The sequence below is a fragment of the Mus caroli genome, chromosome 10, assembly GCF_900094665.2.
Source record: "Mus caroli chromosome 10, CAROLI_EIJ_v1.1, whole genome shotgun sequence".
In the NCBI taxonomy this organism is placed as follows: domain Eukaryota; kingdom Metazoa; phylum Chordata; class Mammalia; order Rodentia; family Muridae; genus Mus; species Mus caroli.
In genome coordinates this window covers 109,250,099-109,268,775 of record NC_034579.1, presented here as the reverse complement: position 1 = coordinate 109,268,775, position 18,677 = coordinate 109,250,099, and the positions used below count along the sequence as shown (strand labels likewise).

At 44.3% G+C, this 18,677-nt stretch overlaps 1 protein-coding gene across 3 annotated transcripts in view; it reads left to right on the top strand.

Annotated features, from left to right (window-relative positions):
• The first annotated feature begins 1,584 nt into the window (after positions 1-1,584).
• Positions 1,585-18,677, top strand: part of Kcnmb4 (potassium calcium-activated channel subfamily M regulatory beta subunit 4) — a 57,880-nt gene continuing 40,787 nt past the window's right edge. For all 3 annotated transcript variants that reach the window (XM_021174634.2, XM_021174635.2, XM_021174636.2), the window contains exon 1: positions 1,585-2,150. In XM_021174634.2, the coding sequence (XP_021030293.1) occupies positions 1,815-2,150 (336 nt within the window). In that variant the 5' untranslated portion in view covers positions 1,585-1,814. The remainder of the gene's footprint in view (positions 2,151-18,677) is intronic.

The following is an 18,677-nucleotide window of genomic DNA, read 5'->3' as shown; positions in this document are numbered from 1 at the left end:
TGAATTACTTTATTTAGTCCTAACTTAGCCTTAGCGGCCCTGTTCCGTGTTCATTCCCCCACCCCTCATCCCCATCTCAGATCCCAGAAGAGGTTGCCTTTTTGAAATGAGGATTGGCATCTGGAATCTGTCCAAGGAAAACACTCAGCGAAGATTTGCGATTTCAGGGTAAGACGCTTCAGCTTTTGAACTCTCTTCTTTATAGCCAACGTGTGCCTAACAAATGCCTTTACGCCAACAGTGGGGAAAATCTCAGGCAGAATCAAACAAACAAAAAATACAGTGTCGGCTCTCAAACGTAGACGACACAGACATCTTTGCGATTTTAAAGTGTTTTTCCAAATCCTGCAGCCTTTTTATTCATTAAGAAAAACAGACACTAAAGGTCTCCTTTCCCATTGTTTGGAAATACCCATCAGCATAACCCATCAGCAGAACTCTGTCGGTGCCAGCTAAAGGGTTTGAAGTCTGGTAGAGTGGGCTTAACATTTCCATGACTTGGCAACTGTTATTCATCAGGAACCTGCGTTCATTCATCTAGGACTTGAAAGACAAGAAAAGGAGGGCTAAAAAAACAACTTTATTCTTCCAAACGCAGCTCTAAACAGTTCTCAAGTTTGGTTTTATGATCTTTAAAAATGTAGGTAAAAAGCGAATTTAAACTTACAAAGGAAAAGTCAGGAGAATAGAGGCTGAATGAAGGTGTACATCGATAGGGTGGATGGAGTTCCAAATTGTCTGCAAGCCGCGGTCGCCTTGCACAGAGCTCCAGAAAAAAGCTCACCTGCAAATCTCAGGGCCGGCTAAGGGTGGCAATATTCCTAAAGAGGCCAACAGAGTCTGCTCTCACCAGCCCGAGGCCAGGAAAGTGGCATCGCCTTTCAGGTTGCAAGCCTCTGCCACCTGTTTGCCTCTACCCCCTAGGGGTCGTTCCCGCTGCCTGGCACCTATTTTTCCAGGAAAGTCCACCGACGTTCAAGGCTCCAATCGTGTTAGCCTGCACGGTCCCGGTGGCGACGTGGGATCCGCGGGGACCTCCGGCTCCCGGCCGCTCGCCTGTGGGCATCCCCCCCGCGTCCGCGCCGGTGCCCTCTGTCGCTCGCCGCCACCCGAGCTCGCTTTGCCGGTGCGCCTGCTGCCCCGCAGCTCCCCGGATCGGAGTTTGAAGATTCCCGCTTCGCACGCTCACGCCATCCTCCCCCACTTTAAAAAAAATTTTTTTTCCCTCTTTTAACTTTCTCCCCAGCCACGCTCCCTCGGTGCTAAGCGTTCGCCTCGACCGTCTCCTCCATCTCTCCAGGTTGCATCTGGCGAGGATTCCGAGAGCAGCTCGCGGCGGCCCGGGTGCTCGCCCACGGGAGCTGCGGGGCGCGGCGCGGGGCGGGGCGGGGCGGCGGCGCCCAGGGCGGGGAGGAGCAGCCTCGCTCACCGCGGAGCCAGGGCTCAGCAGCCCAGCCGCTCCCAGCGTCGGGGCGCCGGGCGCTCGGCCGCGGCGATGGCAGGCGGGCGGCGCGCGCGGGGAGGCGGGCGCGGGGCGCGGAGCGCGCGGGGGCGGGGGCGGGCTCGGGGAGCCCCGGGGTGCCGGACGCTGTGAGGCGGCGGTGGCACCCGGGAGCCCGGCCTCGGGCAGCGCCGTCGCCGCCGCCGGGGGCGTCGCCGGCCTCGGCCCCTTTGTTCTCGCGCGCGCCCCCTCGCCGCCCACTCCCCTGCTGTCGCGCGGCGGCGGCGGCGGCTCCTCCCGCCCGAGGCGGTTGAGCTCGGCGCCGGGGGCGGGAGGGGGCGGGGAGCGCGCCAGCCGTGGAGAGTGGGGGGCGATGGCGAAGCTCAGGGTGTCTTACGAGTACACGGAAGCCGAAGACAAGAGCATCCGGCTCGGCTTGTTCCTCATCGTCTCCGGCATCCTGTCGCTCTTCATCTTCGGCTTCTGCTGGCTCAGTCCCGCCTTGCAGGATCTGCAAGCCACGGCGGCCAACTGCACGGTGCTGTCGGTGCAGCAGATCGGCGAGGTGTTCGAGTGCACCTTCACCTGTGGCACCGACTGCAGGGGCACCTCGCAGTATCCCTGCGTCCAGGTGTACGTGAACAACTCCGAGTCCAACTCCAGGGCGCTGCTACACAGCGACCAGCACCAGCTCCTGACCAACCCCAAGGTAAGCACGCGGGAGCTCCCGCCTAACAGTGCAGGTTCGGGGCCAACGTCCCCGTTAGACCCCAGGGGAAGAATCGAGTGCACTGTCCCCGCTCGGAGTTGATGCGAGGGAGGCATGAGGTGCATGCACCCGTCCCTGGAGCCCAGGACTCCAGACCTCAGGGTGTGTTTGCCTACTGGGCGGTGGTACCCGAGTGTCTCTGCAAACAGATCTTTTCTGTTCTTAGATTTTTTGAGCTCCGGACAACCCCAGGTCCAGCGCCTGCGGGAAGGGGTTGCCTAAACTCAAGGAGCAAAGAAAGTTAACTTTTCCTTCCAATGTAGCCATGGGATAGCCCAGGACCCAGGTACTCCAGTATATGGCCTGAGCTTCTATGGGGCTCAAGAACTCCCTTCTTTGAGAGGTTAAAGGGGTCTCTTCGCTTCTGGAAAGTTCCTTAAAAGACTTTTGAATTTTAGTTCTAAACTGACGTTTTTAACTTAAGGTCTATAGATAGACTTGGGATGGTGAGGGTGGGGTCAACAGCCATCAGGAGGAATCCAAGAAGAAATTCTGATTAGGTCGGGTTGGTTTGCTTGGTGCTGATGGTGGAGGCTGGAGGGTCCTAACCACTTGAGTGTTTGGGGACAATGAGAAGCTGTAACTAAGGAGTAAGTAGGAGAACAACTTACCGAAAATAGAAAGCCCTTGATGACATATACCAAGCAGCGGTTTCCTGACAACTTCTTTTGTTGTTACAGGGGAGGGAAAAAAAAAAGAGGGAAAAAATAGATAAAACCTGGTTAGGACTTTCTAGCCTCTGGAGAGCAGAGAGGGAGACTCAGAAAACTCCCCCGGGGTAGGAAAGCGCTTATAAAAAGCTGTGTCCCCAGTCCATGAACTAATTGAGCCTTGCAGTGAGCCTGCTTCTGCAGGAGGGTTCTTTGATGCCTGTGGTCCTTTCTGCTGCCAGCTGAAGGTGTGTATATATATTCAAGTTACTGAGTCCTTGTACTTCCTGGGGGCTGTGCTGGAAGACAAGCAAAAATCATTCCAAAGAAAATGAGCCCTGTGCGTGAAGGAACACGTTCTCTTAAATGTGACCAGATAGATTAATCTGAATTCATTATTTTAAACAAGATCGCTACCGCTGTGCAGAGAAACTCGGGTGTAAGTCACTTATTTGGAAAGTTAGAAGAAACTAGTCTTTGAAAATATGATGGATTCCTCACTGGAAAAGTCTCCCGCTAATGCATGGAGGCTCGTTTGCTTTAAAAAATGGAGCTAATCCAAGGACAGTAAGTGTAGAAGTGAACATTTGGAATCCAGTCTCTAAGGACCAAGGTCTTGCTGAAGTGATCCGTCTCAAAAACAGATGTGGGTTAATCTGCATAGTGCTTGAGAATTTAAAAAGAGGTCTCGTGGCTTTGAGAAAGAGTTGTAAAAATCAGAATTAAGTGAAAAATATCTAAGAAAGGTGCCAAGTAGTAACTTAGTGATTTGGAAGGAGCTCTGTAGTTTGCCATACAGGTGTAGTCATAGTTGGTGAAACACTGCTAATTATTTTTGAGATAGTCGTTTAATCAATTATATATATGTGTGTGTGTGTGTATACATATGTATATGTGTATACATACATATATGTGCATATACATTCTTACAAAGTAAATTCTAACTTGTATGGTTAATATCTAATTTTGGCATAGACAAGTTAGGATTTACCACAGAAGACAACCAAAGTTTCCAGGCAGTTTTGCAGGATTCTGGCAACAGGGATAAGTTGGAATCATTAGGACATTGATTCTTAAACAACTTGGAAGCAATCACAATGTTTTATGTAATATTAAAATTCTCTCTCTCTCTCTCTCTTCACTTGCAAATAATCTCACCCCCCCCACCCCCCAATGCCAGTTAAGAACTTATCAACAGTTGCTTTGAAGAAGTATCAAACAAAAATCAAAGTGGTCAGAACTGGAAAAAGATGACATCTTTAATGGTCCGGAAGGGTGATTAATAACCTTTCCATCAATTTATGCAAGATTTCCTCTGCCAAATACGCATCTCTTTGTCCAAATTGTGATGTATTGTAGTATTTATAGAACAAACATCACTTTTTTCTTCCAATTAGATGTTCAATTTGGAAATTTTTGTAAGCACTTTAGCAATGGAAAAATCTCAGTGCGCCCGAAACACCATGTTAGGGTCAGACGCGTAAGAAGACTGAGTTTCTGTGGCGTCCTTGCGCCTAGACAGTCCCACTGCCCAGTCCTGTTGCATATCGGCTATTCTGAGCTATGCCCTCCCTTACTTACTTTTAATTTTCCAGTCTGTTCCTTTCGTCTTCCATCTGCTTCTCACATTCTCTCCAAACCCAGTCATCCCAAGAAACTGTTAGGGAACCACCTCTCACCTACATAGAGCAAGCATCTTCTCCTGGGTCTCTGCTCGAAGTATAACAGCCCAAGGCGGGGAGGGGACAGATGGTCCAAATGTACAGCTGGTTGAGCCGTTGACTGTGAAGAAAGTGCTGGCCTTTAGAATATCGTTACGCCCTGCTCAGTTTCTTTATGTTTTTCATCAAATCCTTGTTATCTCAGGGGATCACTGTGTTTCGTGGCACAGTATTCGGATCAGGCAGGGACTTGATAAAGGAGCTGATGGATCACCCATAGCCCAGTCTACGTTCCGGTGTTAGCTTCCTCTTGCTGCTGCCCCAGCATTGCATCACCTCTGTGACTCAGAGTTGCGGGTGCTGAGCGCTCTGGTCCTCAGCTACGCTGCGGGATTACTTAAGAACCTTGAAGATAACCTTCTTGGGCTTAGGTTCAGTTTTTCAGGCACATTGATGTGGTCAGGGATGGGGCCTGAGTGTTGTAGTTTTCAAAGCCGTGCAGGTGATTCTAATGTGCATCCAAGAGATGAAGATTGGTGTCTTGCTCATCTGTTGTGCAAGAACAACCACCGGGCTTCAAAATGAATTCACCATGATTAATGCTCATGTTTTCAACATAAAAGATGTAGGCGCCACTGGATAGAGAAGGTGCAGTAAGGACTCAGCGGAACTCTGAAGAGAAGGGAGAGAGTCGTTTAAAATTAGTGCGGGAAGCTCATTTAGAGTTGATCAGTTTAAACGAAACGAAGGTGCACTATTGCAAACACTCGCTTTTGCTATTATCTACTTTGGATGGCAAAGAAGAGATGAATTTAGGAACTGCCTTCTGCTGTGTGCTGCGAGAGTGGATGATTAGAGGCAGGAGCCATGTTTAAGTTTTTGTTTGGAAGGGTTTCTCCCCCTTCTTCGATTTTAATAACAAAAAACAAACAAACAAACAAAAAAACAAAAACAAAACAGCCACCAAAAGCAAAATAAAGAATAAAGAATAAGTATGTTTCTAAGAAACCAATTCTTTGACACTGAAGACTGAGGAAAACTTCAGCAGGGACAGAGGAAGGCTTTTGGCCTGAAGAGCATCCAGGAAGGGCAGCAGAGCACAGATGAAGGCTTCGTGGTTGCCAGCCACCTTAGCGAAGGGCCTTCAGACCCACACTCACTGGCCCTGTCCTCATACATGTAAGGGCAGCATGGCTTTGACCTGTGTGTTTGACCTTGATGCGCTTCGTCCTCTAGGGAGAAAGCCATCAGACCAGGGCCCCATCATGAAAAGATATTGGAGCTGTGCCAACATCTCTAGCCTTTATTTGTCCGCAAAGAAGTGGCTTTCTTTGGATTTTCTTTCCTTTGGTAATGTTATTAAATAATATGTATGTAATATTATATGTACTTATATAGAGATGTTAGATGGACAGATAGAAGATAGACAGACAGACAGACAGGTAGGTAGGTAGGTGATAGGTAGATGATAGATAAATAGATGATAGGTAGGTAGATAGATGATAGGCAGATGATTGATAGATAAATGATAGATAGGTAGATGATAGATAGGTAGATAGATGATAGATAATAGGTAGGTAGGTAGATAGATTCATTTGAGCTTCTGGTTTCTCAGAACTTATTGTGACCAAAGAACAGGGCAAAACCCCTACGAGACATATAAAGCTAAGCTTGTTTGTTTAGCAGTCCATCTGTGCTGTGGGTACTGCCGGGTTCCAGTCCAGAACAGAAATCAAAGTTCCTGCCCTCACAGAGCTGGCATCTTGGTGCAGGAAACAGACGTGAGTCAATTTGTAATAGAATTCCATGTAGTGATAGATATTTAAAAGTTCTAGCGTGGGGTCGGGCATTGGGGAGCACAGCTAGTGACAGAAGAGATCCAGAGCTGCCCTTCTTACACACAAAATGCTCATGGCAAGTGGGTTTGATGAAGCGGCCATTGCAGAATGGCAGAAGCTGTACTGGGTACCCAGAGACTGAAAGGACAGAGAGAAACGAGGCCCTTGGCTCTCTGGAGAAAGACATCTCCACATGCTGAATGTTTTTTGGTTTTTTGGTTTGGTTTGGTTTGGTTTTTCGAGACAGGGTTTCTCTGTATAGCCCTGGCTGTCCTGGAACTCACTTTGTAGACCAGGCTGGCCTCGAACTCAGAAATCTGCCTGCCTCTGCCTCCCCAGTGCTGGGATTAAAGGCGTTTGCCACCACCGCCGGGCGTGTTAAATGGAGAGTAGGTGCAGAGCCCTGGAACGAGGGGCCACTGGGTCTGTTTGAGGAACCGTGGGTTCAGCAGAGGGATCGCACCTCCTCGGAGAGCCGGGCAGGCGTTGAGCAGAGGGAGGTGGCGTTGGAGTCATGGAGAGCTAGGGCATTTGGTTTCATTGTAAACACGACGGGAAAGCAAATAACAGACACTGAGCGCAGCTCAGATAGAATCAAATTACTTCCAAAGGTCTGAGCTATTCCTCTGGCTGCTGAAAACAGTGTGACTGCATGCGTGCACCGGCACATGCATGCTCACTCGCACAGAGTGAGAAGTACAAGGGCCAGCTTGGACACAGGGAGCTGGAAGAACGAGAAGGGGGCAAGAGAGAGTGGCAGCCCGGGTCGGTGGGTGCTGGCGACTGGCGGCCTGGGTTGGGGTGGGGCGCGACTAGATTTATTGTTGAACTGGATATGAAGAATGAAGGCAAGAAGAATTGAAGATGGCGTCAGAGTGTTTGGCCAGCACATCACGGCAAGGGAGGGGGTGCCTTTACAGGAGATGGGGGATGTGGAAGGGTTGATGTCGATGAAAACCAAGGGTTGTTTTGTTTTGTTTTGTTTTGTGATTATCTATGTTCTACGTGTCCTCTGCTGGGCCATAATCTTTGGTGCAGAAACTCGTAGATTCATCTTCATTTGTGTACCTGTTGGGCCATTTGAAACATAGTAAGGGAAATGGCGAGGGAACGGATTCTTGCCTAACTCCAGAAAGGACTGAAGCTTGGCTGGAGTGCAGATGTTTTACCCCGCTAGACCTTCAGACGTCCAGACTCTTCCTCAAAAAATTACTTATTAGTATTTTATGTGTCTAGGTGTTTTTTTCTGTGTGTCTCTGTACTACGGAGGCCAGAGGAGGGCATCAGATCCCCCCGCCCCTGGAACTGGAGTTACAATTGTGAGGCACAATGTGTGTTCTGGGAACTGAACCCAAAGCCCCTTGAACAGCAGCCAGTGCTCTCAACTGATAAACCATCTCTCTCCACCCTGTTAATGATAGTAAAATGTGTGCTTTTTGTTGTTGCTTGGTTGGTTTGGTTTGGTTTGGTTTGGTTTGGTTTTGTCACTAAGTTTGTGTCTCAGCAACAGAATGCATCCAGAAGCCAAGGAATGCTTTTTGAGCAGGTAGCTTGTATGGTCAGGCATTCCAGAGCGCACCAGAAATGATGATGAACACTTGGGATTATTCTAGCGCTGGGGTTACTGAGGCTGAGACAGGAGGATAACAGGTTTGAGGCCAGCCTGAGCAACATAGTAAGATACTGTCTCAAACAAAGTAATTTGTTGATTGTTCTCTTTTTATATGGAGACGTGGTTTCACCACGTAACTCCGGCTGGCCTAGAACCTACTGAATATAGTCCAAGCTGGTTTCAAATCAGAGGTCCTTCAGCTTCCACCTTTCAATTGCTGGAATTAATAGTGTGCATGACCACACACTTTGGAAGCCATCTAATTTGTGTACCCTAGGGTGGTTTTTTTTTTATGTTATCTCTCTAATCTCCACTTGTGGATACCATTTATGGAAATCTCAATTACAACGATTCGCCCCCCCGTCATATATTAAAAAATAATCAGGAATTAAAATTCAGGAGATTTGTGATGTTCCTTTTAATTTGCAATTTGAGGAAAATGCATTTTTTTCTCAATAGGATTTTTTCTTAACTTTTTTATTATTTAAATGAATTTTATACATCAAGCATATTAATAATATTGAGTATTTTGAGAAGCAAATGATCCATAAAATTTGTTCAACTTTTATATTCATATCCTTTCATACCCTAAAAATATAATTAATGAATATTTAATACTATCCATAACTGATGATCCTATATCTAATGTTGAATACTAAATTATTTAAAAACATGCAAAATATTTTTTGGGAATTAAGCATAGTAAAAGAGCATAAAATATTAAAAATGAATTATTAAGAATATGTTCACAAGCCCTTATATGATAACACCTGACATAGTAAGAGAGTATTTAAAATATATTATATATCTGTGTACATTGTCTAACTGTAAGTTTACTTAAGGAAGATTATCAGTGTTTCTAGGAGAGAATTATTTTTAAGATTTATTTATTTATTATAAGTAAGTACACTGTAGCTGTACCCCAGCGCTAGAATAATCCCAAGTGTTCATCATCATTTCTGGTGCGCTCTGGAATGCCTGACCATACAAGCTACCTGCTCAAAAAGCATTCCTTGGCTTCTGGATGCATTCTGTTGCTGAGACACAAACTTAGTGGCAGAAGAGGGTATCAGATCTCATTACTGATGGTTGTGAGCCACCATCTGGTCATTGGGATTTGAACTCAGGATCTTTGGAAGAGCAGTCAATGCTCTTAACCGCTGAGCCATCTCTCCAGTCCTGAGAGAAATTATTTTATCAGTGAGTATATTTTAAAAATTTCAAAATGGCAAAAACTCTTTGAAGTTAAACATTAAGAAAATTCTAATTTTGAGCACAGTGAGAAAAATTAACAATAATATTTCCATGTTTGTAGGACGATTTTAATATTTCCAACTGTAAATATTCACTAAGCAGAATCATTATTTTAAGATATATTTGTTATCGCTTCCTTTTCATTTCTGATTTTATTGATTTGGATACTGTCTCTGTACCCTCTGGTTAGTCTCGATAAGAGTTTATCTACCTTGTTGATTTTCTCAAAGAACCAGCTCCTGGTTTTGTTGATTCTTTGAATAGCTCTTTTTGTTTCTATTTGGTTGATTACAGCCTTGAGTTTGATTATTTCCTGCTGTCTACTCCTCTTGGGTGAATTTGCTTCCTTTTGTTCTAGATCTTCCAGGTGTGTTGTCAAGCTGCTAGTGTAAGCTCTCTTCAGTTTCTTTTTGGAGACACTCAGAGCTATGAGTTTTCCTCTTACCACTGCTTTCATTGTGTCCCATAAGTTTTGGTATGACGTGTCTTCATTTTCATTAAACTCTAAAAAGCCTTTACATGTTTTTCTTTATTTCTTCCTTGACCAAGTTATCATTGAGTAGAACGTTGTTCAGCTACCATGTGTTTGTGGGCTTTCCATTGTTTTTGTTGGTATTTAAGACCAGCCTTAGTCCGTGGTGATCGGATAGAGTGCATGGGATTATTGGATTATTACAATCTTCTTGTATCAGTTGAGGCCTGTTCTGTGACTGATTATATGGTCAGTTTTGGAGAAGGTACCGTGAGGTGCTGAGAAGAAGGTATATTCTTTTGATTTAGGATGAAATGTTCTATAGATATCTGTTAGATCAATTTGGTTCATAACTTTTGTTAGTTTCACTGTGTCTCTGTTTAGTTGGTGTTTCCATAATCTGTACATTGCTGAGATTGGGGTGTTGAAGTCTCCCACTATTATTGTGTGAGGTGCAATGTGTTTGAGCTTTGGTAAAGTTTCTTTTATGGATGTGGGTACCCTTGCATTTGGTGCATAGGTGTTCAGAATTGAGAGTTCATCTTGGTAGATTTTTTTCCTTTGACCAGTATGAAGTGTCCTTCCATATCTTTTTTTGATAACTTTTGGTTGAAAGTTGATTTTATTTGATATTAGAATGGTTACTACAGCTTGTTTCTTGGGACCATTTTATTGAAAAATTGTTTTCCAACCTTTTACTCTGAGATGGTGTCTGTCTTTGTCACTGAGGTGCATTTCCTGTATGCAGCAAAATGCTGGGTCCTGGTTATATATCCAGTCTGTTAATTTATGTCTTTTCATTGGGGAATTGAGTCCATTGATGTTCAGAGATATCAAGGAATAGTGATTGTTACTTTCTGTTATTTTTGTTGTTAGAGGTGGAATTATGTTTGTGTGGCTATCTTCTTTTAGGTTTGTTGAAAGATTACTTTCTTGCTTTTTTTCTAGGGTGTATTTTCCCTCCTTGTGTTGGCGTTTTCCATCTATTATCCTTTGTAGGGCTGGATTTGTGGAAAGATACTGTGTATATTTGGTTTTGTCATAGAATATCTTCTTTTCTCTGTCTATGGTAATTGAGAGGTTGGCTGGGTATCGTAGCCTGAGCTGGCATTTGTGTTCTCTTAGGGAAGTCTGGTGTAATTCTGATAGGTCTGCCTTTATATGTTAGTTGAACTTTTTCCCTTACTGCTTTTAATATTCTTTGGTTAGTGCATTTGTTGTTTTGATTATTATGTGACAGGAGGAATTTCTTTTCTAGACCAGTCTATTTGGAGTTCTGTGGGCTTCTTGTATGTTCATGGTCATCTCTTTCTTTAGGTTAGGGATGTTTTCTTCTATAATTTTATTGAAGATATTTACTGGCCCTTTAACTTGGGAATCTTCACTCTCTTCTATACCTATTATCCTTATGTTTAGTCTTTTCATTCTGTCCTGGATTTCCTGGATGTTTTGGGTTAGGAGCTTTTTGCTTTTTGCATTTTCTTTGACTGTTGTGTCAATGTTTTCTATGGTATCTTCTGCCCCTGAGATTCTCTTTTCTGTCTCTTGTATTCTGTTGGTGATTCTTGCCTGTATGACTCCTGATCTCTTTCCTAGGTTTTCTAACCCGAGGGCTGTCTCCCTTTGTGATTTCTTTATTGTTTCTATTTCCATTTTTATATCTTGGATGGTTTTGTTGCATTTTTTTTAAATCACAAACACTTCAGAACTGTAAAGATTTTGGGGAGATTTTGACACTTTTATTTAAAATGCTTTTTTTGTTGTTGTTGTTCTCTTTCATGAATGAAGATGTCAAGTTTTATTTCCCCTGGGTTGAAATTTCTTCAGCCTTTAGCAGAATTGCATAATCAGATGAGTTCCTAGATCAACAGCACATTTATATTACAATTAACATAATTACTCACAGGAAAACAGTGAGCAGAATGGTGTTTCATATTACATATGTTTCTAACCATTTCTCATTCTGTGCCTTAGATGTTCTCTAGGACATAAACCAGTGTGCAAGAATTTGTAAATTTGATTTTGTAGTAGTGCCCTCTCCCCTTCTTTAAAAATAACCCGTGTTATCATTGCAAATCACAACGTTTGTAATTTTGTTTCTATTTTTGTCAATGAATGAATTCAAATTAGTTTATGTGTTTGCAGAATCCAGAACATTAGGTCCCCACAAGTTACTTTGTGCTCTAATACCATGTGGTCACATATAAAGGGTGACTCATCTCATTAGTGCCTTGGGCATGTGGATGATGAAACCTTCACCCAGTGTCCTCTGGGGCAACAGGAGACTTTTTCCCAAGCTGTCTCTCCAGTCCCAAATACAGTTCTCTTTAGCTTTAATTTTCTTTAGGACCCTGTCACCAGTCCCTTCATGTATGGTCTGTTTCATCTTCCAAGCCGCCATTTTTCAAAGTGTGGTCAGCATTCAAGCAGTATCAGCACCATCTGTGGACTGGACAGAAATGTTCGTGCTCTGGTCTCAGCCTAGATTCCACCCAAGTTCCATGGTCAAATCCAACACGTGCATAGTAAAAAAAAAAAAAAAAAAAAAAAAAAAAAAAATTATAGGCTGCTGGACAAGTCCCGGAATCCATGTAAATCTGTAGAACAAAATTTCTAAATAGGAATTAAACATGTTTATGTGTATGTGTTTAAGAATATGTATTAACTGTTAATGGACCAAATACCCCAGTTAAAAGACAGGGATTGTAGTTCAGGAACTTCAAAATCAAATATATTATAGTTTTAGGAGTAACACTTTTTTTTTTTTAAAGCAGGGATATTGAGAGTAAAAGTGAAGAAAGAGACATGTTCCATACTAACAAAAGGAACAAAGTGGGAACAACCAAATAGAGCTCATGTGTGTGTGTGTGTGTGTGTGTGTGTGTGTGTGTGTATACACAGATAGATAGATAGATAGATAGATAGATAGATAGATAGATAGATAGATAGATCTGTATTTTATGACTTGGGCTTTGCTGATGTGGCTTTGAAGGACTTTGCCAAACCCTTCCTCTCAGCGTGTTATGAGGAGGTAGAATTGCTTTGAAGGTTCAGACTAAGGAGGCAACCAAGTCTTCCTTCAGGGTATCAAGGAACCGGACTGTGACAACCAAGAGAGTGGGCTCTCAAGTGTATGATACCCTCGGAGGAAGTCTGAGTCAGTCACTATGGGAAGGTCACAAGCCAAACCCGAGACAGACCCACTCCCCACTGGTGTGACTTGAGTAAAAGACTCATCACCGGAGTGAGTAGCGGAAATCCACCAAAGAACTCCGAGACCACAAAACCAACTTGTGCACAGGGCAGAGCCCCTGAAGCCGGCATGGAGTGAGTGTCACCTTGACAAGCTCCCTGTGGGAGACAGTAATGAGGGGAGCTGAGCTTCGGGGTGTAGAGTGTCCTCGCTGGTCACCATGGCAACACATGCATATTGGAATTGTCTTCACCCTTTCTGTAAGTGGCACCGAAACATCCACCGAGATCCTTTAATTTGTATCATTTCTTTTTCAAATAAGGAAATGTTGGTCCCCGAAACACACAGAAACCCCCAACAGACGAACAAGAAACGATCAGCGACTAAACCACGGAGGGCCACGCCTTAATGTTCTTAATATTGAAATCTGTACTCTGATTTATTGACGGAAAGTGAGTTCGTGGAGACATAGGAGAACTCATTATGATCATTAATGGGTAGAGGTGTCTTTGGCATAATAATAAATGTTTTTAAACTGATTGTAGTGGTAGTTGCTTCTCTGAATGACTAAAAATCATTAAATTGGACACATTAAATGGGTGAATTGAACAGTAGGTGGATTGCATTTTAATGGAGCCGTTAACACACAAAGGAATTACTATTTTGTTTTGCAAATTTCAGCATTTTGCATAATTTGTAAGGATATCTTATTTAGCAGATGATCCTAAAACTGACCTGTTGTTTTGGAAAAAAAATATTTAAAAGCAGCAACTCAGTAAGAATTACTTGGGGTCTGGTGAGATGGCTCGGCAGGTGAAAGCCGCAGGAGCCCAAGAAGCCGCAGGAGCCCGAGAAGCCGCAGGAGCCGGAGCATCTGCTGCAGTCAATCCCAGCACCCCTTAGGAAAGGAGAGGCCTGCCTTGCAGAAGTTGCCCTCTGACCTTTACAGGCACACTTGTAGCATGTTCACGACCCCACACAGATCATACATACACATCATGGTCGTCATTGTCGTCGTCATCGTCATCATCATCATCTAAATTACAATGCATAATTTACTTGGAAATTTTATTTGCATAAGCCAGTTACAGAATTAAATGATGAAATCATACCTACAGTATAAATTATATAGGTGACTTTTCAGGGTGAGCAAAATCTTTCTAAACACAGCACCAAAGATAGAAATCATGAAGGTATATTTAATTACATAATAGGGGAAAACCTACACTTTAAAAATATGTTGAAGTTCAACTAAAAAAAAAAAGGACAAATTTTAGAGAATATTTGCACTGCAGTAGGGAAATGATTCAAAAGTCAATAAGGGCTTGTGTCCCTAAAAGACCATCTTTTCAATAGAAAAACATGCGAACACCTGCTTAGACAATTCGATGATTACCCGTAACCAGGCGGAAAAATTCTGCTTGATCTCAGGGTGGTTGAGAGATGTTGATCGATATGTGAGAACTGCATAAGTATTTGGAGCTTTGGCCTGGAAAAGCCATTAGTGCTCAAAGCTTAATGGGCCATGCGGTTAGAGCTTGGAAGGTCAGAATTCTAAGAGCCGTGGAGGCAATGGAGGCCTGGTTTGTGAAGTCTCTGAGGAAGTTTGACAGTCCCTCAAAGACTCTGTCTGAGTTCTCTGAAGGATCAGAATTGACAGAAGCAATGCGTATGAAAGGTGGTCTCTCAGAGTGGCTTACAGGCTGGGGTCCCGGTAGTCCAACGATGGCTGTCTCCTGACAGAAAGGCCAAGGATCCATGGGTAGACTTGTTTAGCCCACAGGACTGGATGTCCCAGCAGCCCTGTCTGGTGCTGGAGTCTGGGAGGATTTCTGGTCAGGAAGGATTTCTGCTGGTGTTCGGGCTACACTGGAATCCAGCTGTAGTTAACAGGGGGCAGGAACTTGTCAGTGAGAGTGAGGGCAAGCAGGCAAAAGGCAGAGCCTTCCCTCCGCCATGTTCTTTTATGTAGCCCACCTTTAGAATGGGCTTTCCCAATGCAAGTTATCTGATGAAGGAAATCCCTTGCAACTCTACATAGCAGCCTCAGATTTAATGGAGTCCAGGTGCCGTATCGCTGACAACCGAAATCACCATGAGAGATGACTAAGTAGTTCAGAGCACTGACTGCCCTTCCAGAGGACTTTGGTTCAAGTCCCAGCACCTATTTGGGAACCATTTGGAACTCCAGTTCAAGGGGATTCAATGCACTCTCTGGCCTACCAGACACACACATGGTACACAGACATGCTTGCAGGCTAAACGCCTGTGTGTGTGTGTGTGTGTGTGTGTGTGTGTGTGTGTGTGTATGTGTGTGTGAACGCGCATGTGTGTGTGTATATATGGGTTCAAAATTATATGGTTAAATATTATACATTAAATTTATTGAAGAAGTATTTCTCCCTAAATTGATGTTTATAATATATTATTCTCAAAAGTAGGTTAAAAACCAGTATGTTTCATATTACGTAAAACATAAAGTACATGCTTTTGGTTTTGTATACTCGCATGCACGCTACCAATTTTCCATCTTTTCAAAACCCCTTTTCATTAAATGTGGTTCTCATGTTGCCTTTTTACTTAGCTACCCAGGTGCGTTATTTGTCAATAAACAGCAGGGCAAGAAAATCTCCTCCATCTCTGTGGGGTCTCAGTCAAAGTCATCATCACAGCCTGAGTTAACAGCACAATGGTCTCCAGAAGAGCCAAACAGGCGAGTTGAATGCAGCTGATGCAGGGTGACCCCCTCGCTCCTGAGCGACCCACTGGGGAAGGGATGTCTACTCCCAGGGATAAGAGGTGAAAGGTTGAATTGGGGAAGTTGTGGGCCACGGCTCCTCATTTTGTACATCTGTATGTGGGTAGCAATTGTATTTTCAAGATGTAAAGAAACAAGCCTAGGGGCTGGAGAGACGGCTCACTGGTTAAGAGCACTGGCTGCTCTTGCAGAGGTCCTGAGTTCAATTCCCAGCCACCACATGGTGGCTCACAACCATCTGGAATGGGATCCCTTGTCCTCCTCTGGTGTGTCTGGAGACAGCAATGGCGTACTTACATATATAAAATAAATACATCTTTAAAAAGAAAAAGAAAAACAAGCCTAGGAAAATTCGAGGACTCTTGGACTTATCATACCACCAACCACAGCATACTTCATTCATCCACTGTACAAACTCTTCCTTCTGAGTGTCGTCTTTGTCGAAGTCCCCAGGGCTAAGGTTAGCACAGAACCTGCATCCAGTAGCACTCTGTGCAGCTGCCATTCCCCACTGTACTGGTGTTCCGGTCAACATCTGCATGCTTCATTTGGGGAAAGTCAGACTATGTTCAGTTGTGAAGTCCTTCCACAGGGTCTTCCCTCAAAGGTAAGCATCCCCCCCACCCCCACCCCCTACCCCTAGCCTAGCTCATTCAATCAGATTTCCATCTGGGAGTATATGAGGAGACGTACCTTGCATGGCGCTGGTTCACAAGGTTCACAAACTTTATATAGATATAAATTTCACACATATGTAAATTGTATACATATATACATATGTATACATTTCATACATTTATATTATATAATTATACATATATATACACATATGCATACATACATATACATACACCTACACGCGCACACACACACACACACACACACACACACACACACACACACATAAACTTTAGTAGTCTGACCATCTAATTTGCCTTTAGAGTCCTCTAACTCCTAAGCTATTGTCAGAGATCCCTGAAGGTCAGATTGGTTTTGCCATGTTCACAAAGTCTGAGGGTAGGAAATCGGGCAGAGCACAGGAAAACTGTGACCTCTGCTCAGTGGTATCTGGGGTCTCAATGGAGAGATCCAAAGCCTGGAGTCAGAGCCCTTTTAAGTCTCATTCACTGGCATGTCAGGCAGCTGCTGCCTCGGGGTTGACTGAAGTCCTCAGTCCCACCACACACAGGTCTTGCTGTGCGGTCACTGCGCTGTGTTAATTTGGGTCTCCGGTGCAGAGCTGCATTGTGGCATCGAGGACCGGTGTTCTGACGAGATGCAAGGAGAAACTCTGTCACCTTTTCCGATGTAGCTGTAAAAGTCGCACCTTACCATTTCTGTCGCAATCGCTGTCTCATCCACAGTCTAGGAAAGAGGAGACAGACAGCCCACCCCCTATGCCTTTCCGCAGAGCGATGCCAGCTGCACCCTGCAAATGTGTGGACGAGATGGAATAGGGAGAGAACATGCATTCTGCCACAAATAGGAGCACATTTTCATCAGTACTGCCCATCCTCATACCAGGGAAATGATGGAGGAGACCGGGACTTGCTGGCCACCTTCATGAAGATGTGGTAGTCACAGTATTTGAAGGAATATGCACCCACATGTGAACACATCAAATTGTGTACCCTGCAGTATCCAGTACAACGCCCTGTGCCCTCGGGAAGGCTGTCTGAATGTGTACGTGAGCATTACAAATTCAAAAAAGTCTCTTTTGGTCTGGCTACTATTTCCATTCAGTGTTTGGTTGTTTGTTTGTTTGTTTGTTTGTTTGTTTTTGGTTTTGTTTTAACCAAAGACAGGGTAATTTTTATTTTCTAACCCTTAAGCTAATTGAGCTATTTTCTCTTGAAGGTGGTTTGTCATTCTGAATTTTGCTGATTTGTAATAGCCACCAGAGTTAGCAATTTGCACAAATCTAAATGTTCAGTAGGGATCATTATTCCAAATTCCCGAAAAGTAGCTATGATCACGCCTCCTTGGTGGGTGAGTGGACATCCTCCCTGGGCAGGAGTGAGAATTCTTAATGAGTACCCGGAAAGTGTGGGCATTTTCTGGTGCCATCCCCCATGCCCCTCTCCCTCAGGCACATTAGGTGACTCACTCTTTCTGGAAGATCCCTTCGCAGTCTTGGCACGTTTCATTTCTTCTTGGAATGTCACCTTCCCAACCCATTTTCTGACGATCACATTCCCACTCAACCTTGATGACACAAATCCAAAGTCACCTCTCCTGAGAAGCCCTCTCTCACACCCCACCGGTGGCGCAAACGGCCCCACCCTCTTTTGAAATCGGAAGTGCTTTGGTGAGGATGCCCCAGTCACTGTGTTGCCTACTCCCGAGAGATGGAAAGGACGGGCTTGAGCGGTAGCTGGTCTCTGCCTGTGTCCTATCCAGTACTCACTGATCAGGAAAGCCTTGTTTTGCAAACTATCCGTTTTAAGGCTCTGCCATTCCACTGTGGAAGGACCCCAAATTCCTAGCCTTGATGAGGCCGACCCAACAGGAGGGGTGGGTGTGTCTTTTTGATAAGCAATTCCAGTTTTCTGTTGAGCAGGCTTTAGCAAACAGAATTCTTAGGCTGGGTGTCGCCCCTGCATCTATCTTCACAGCCTGCCGTCCCCAAGAGTCCATGTTAGCTTCTGTTCTTAGCCTGACTCGCTCTGCACATCTCCTGAGCCGCTTATTTGACCTTCAGAGGCTTCCATAAGACACAGACGCTCATGCTGGAACCTCTTGCCCTAAAATTTAATTTCTTAGGTGACATATAACCTCACTTGTGTTTCTTCAACGAACCTACGTTCACCTGTGCGTGCACAAGCATTAGAGACATTGTGGAGTCTGCGAGTGGCTCAATTTTACTTTAACTTCCGCAGAGGTTTGATGACCAGTGAAATCAGAGGGCCGGCAAGGTGGCTCCGTGAGTTGGACTTTCTTTCTTCTTTTTTTTAAAAAAGATTTATTTATTTATTTATTTATTTATTTATTTATTTATTTATTATATGTAAGTACACTGTAGCTGTCTT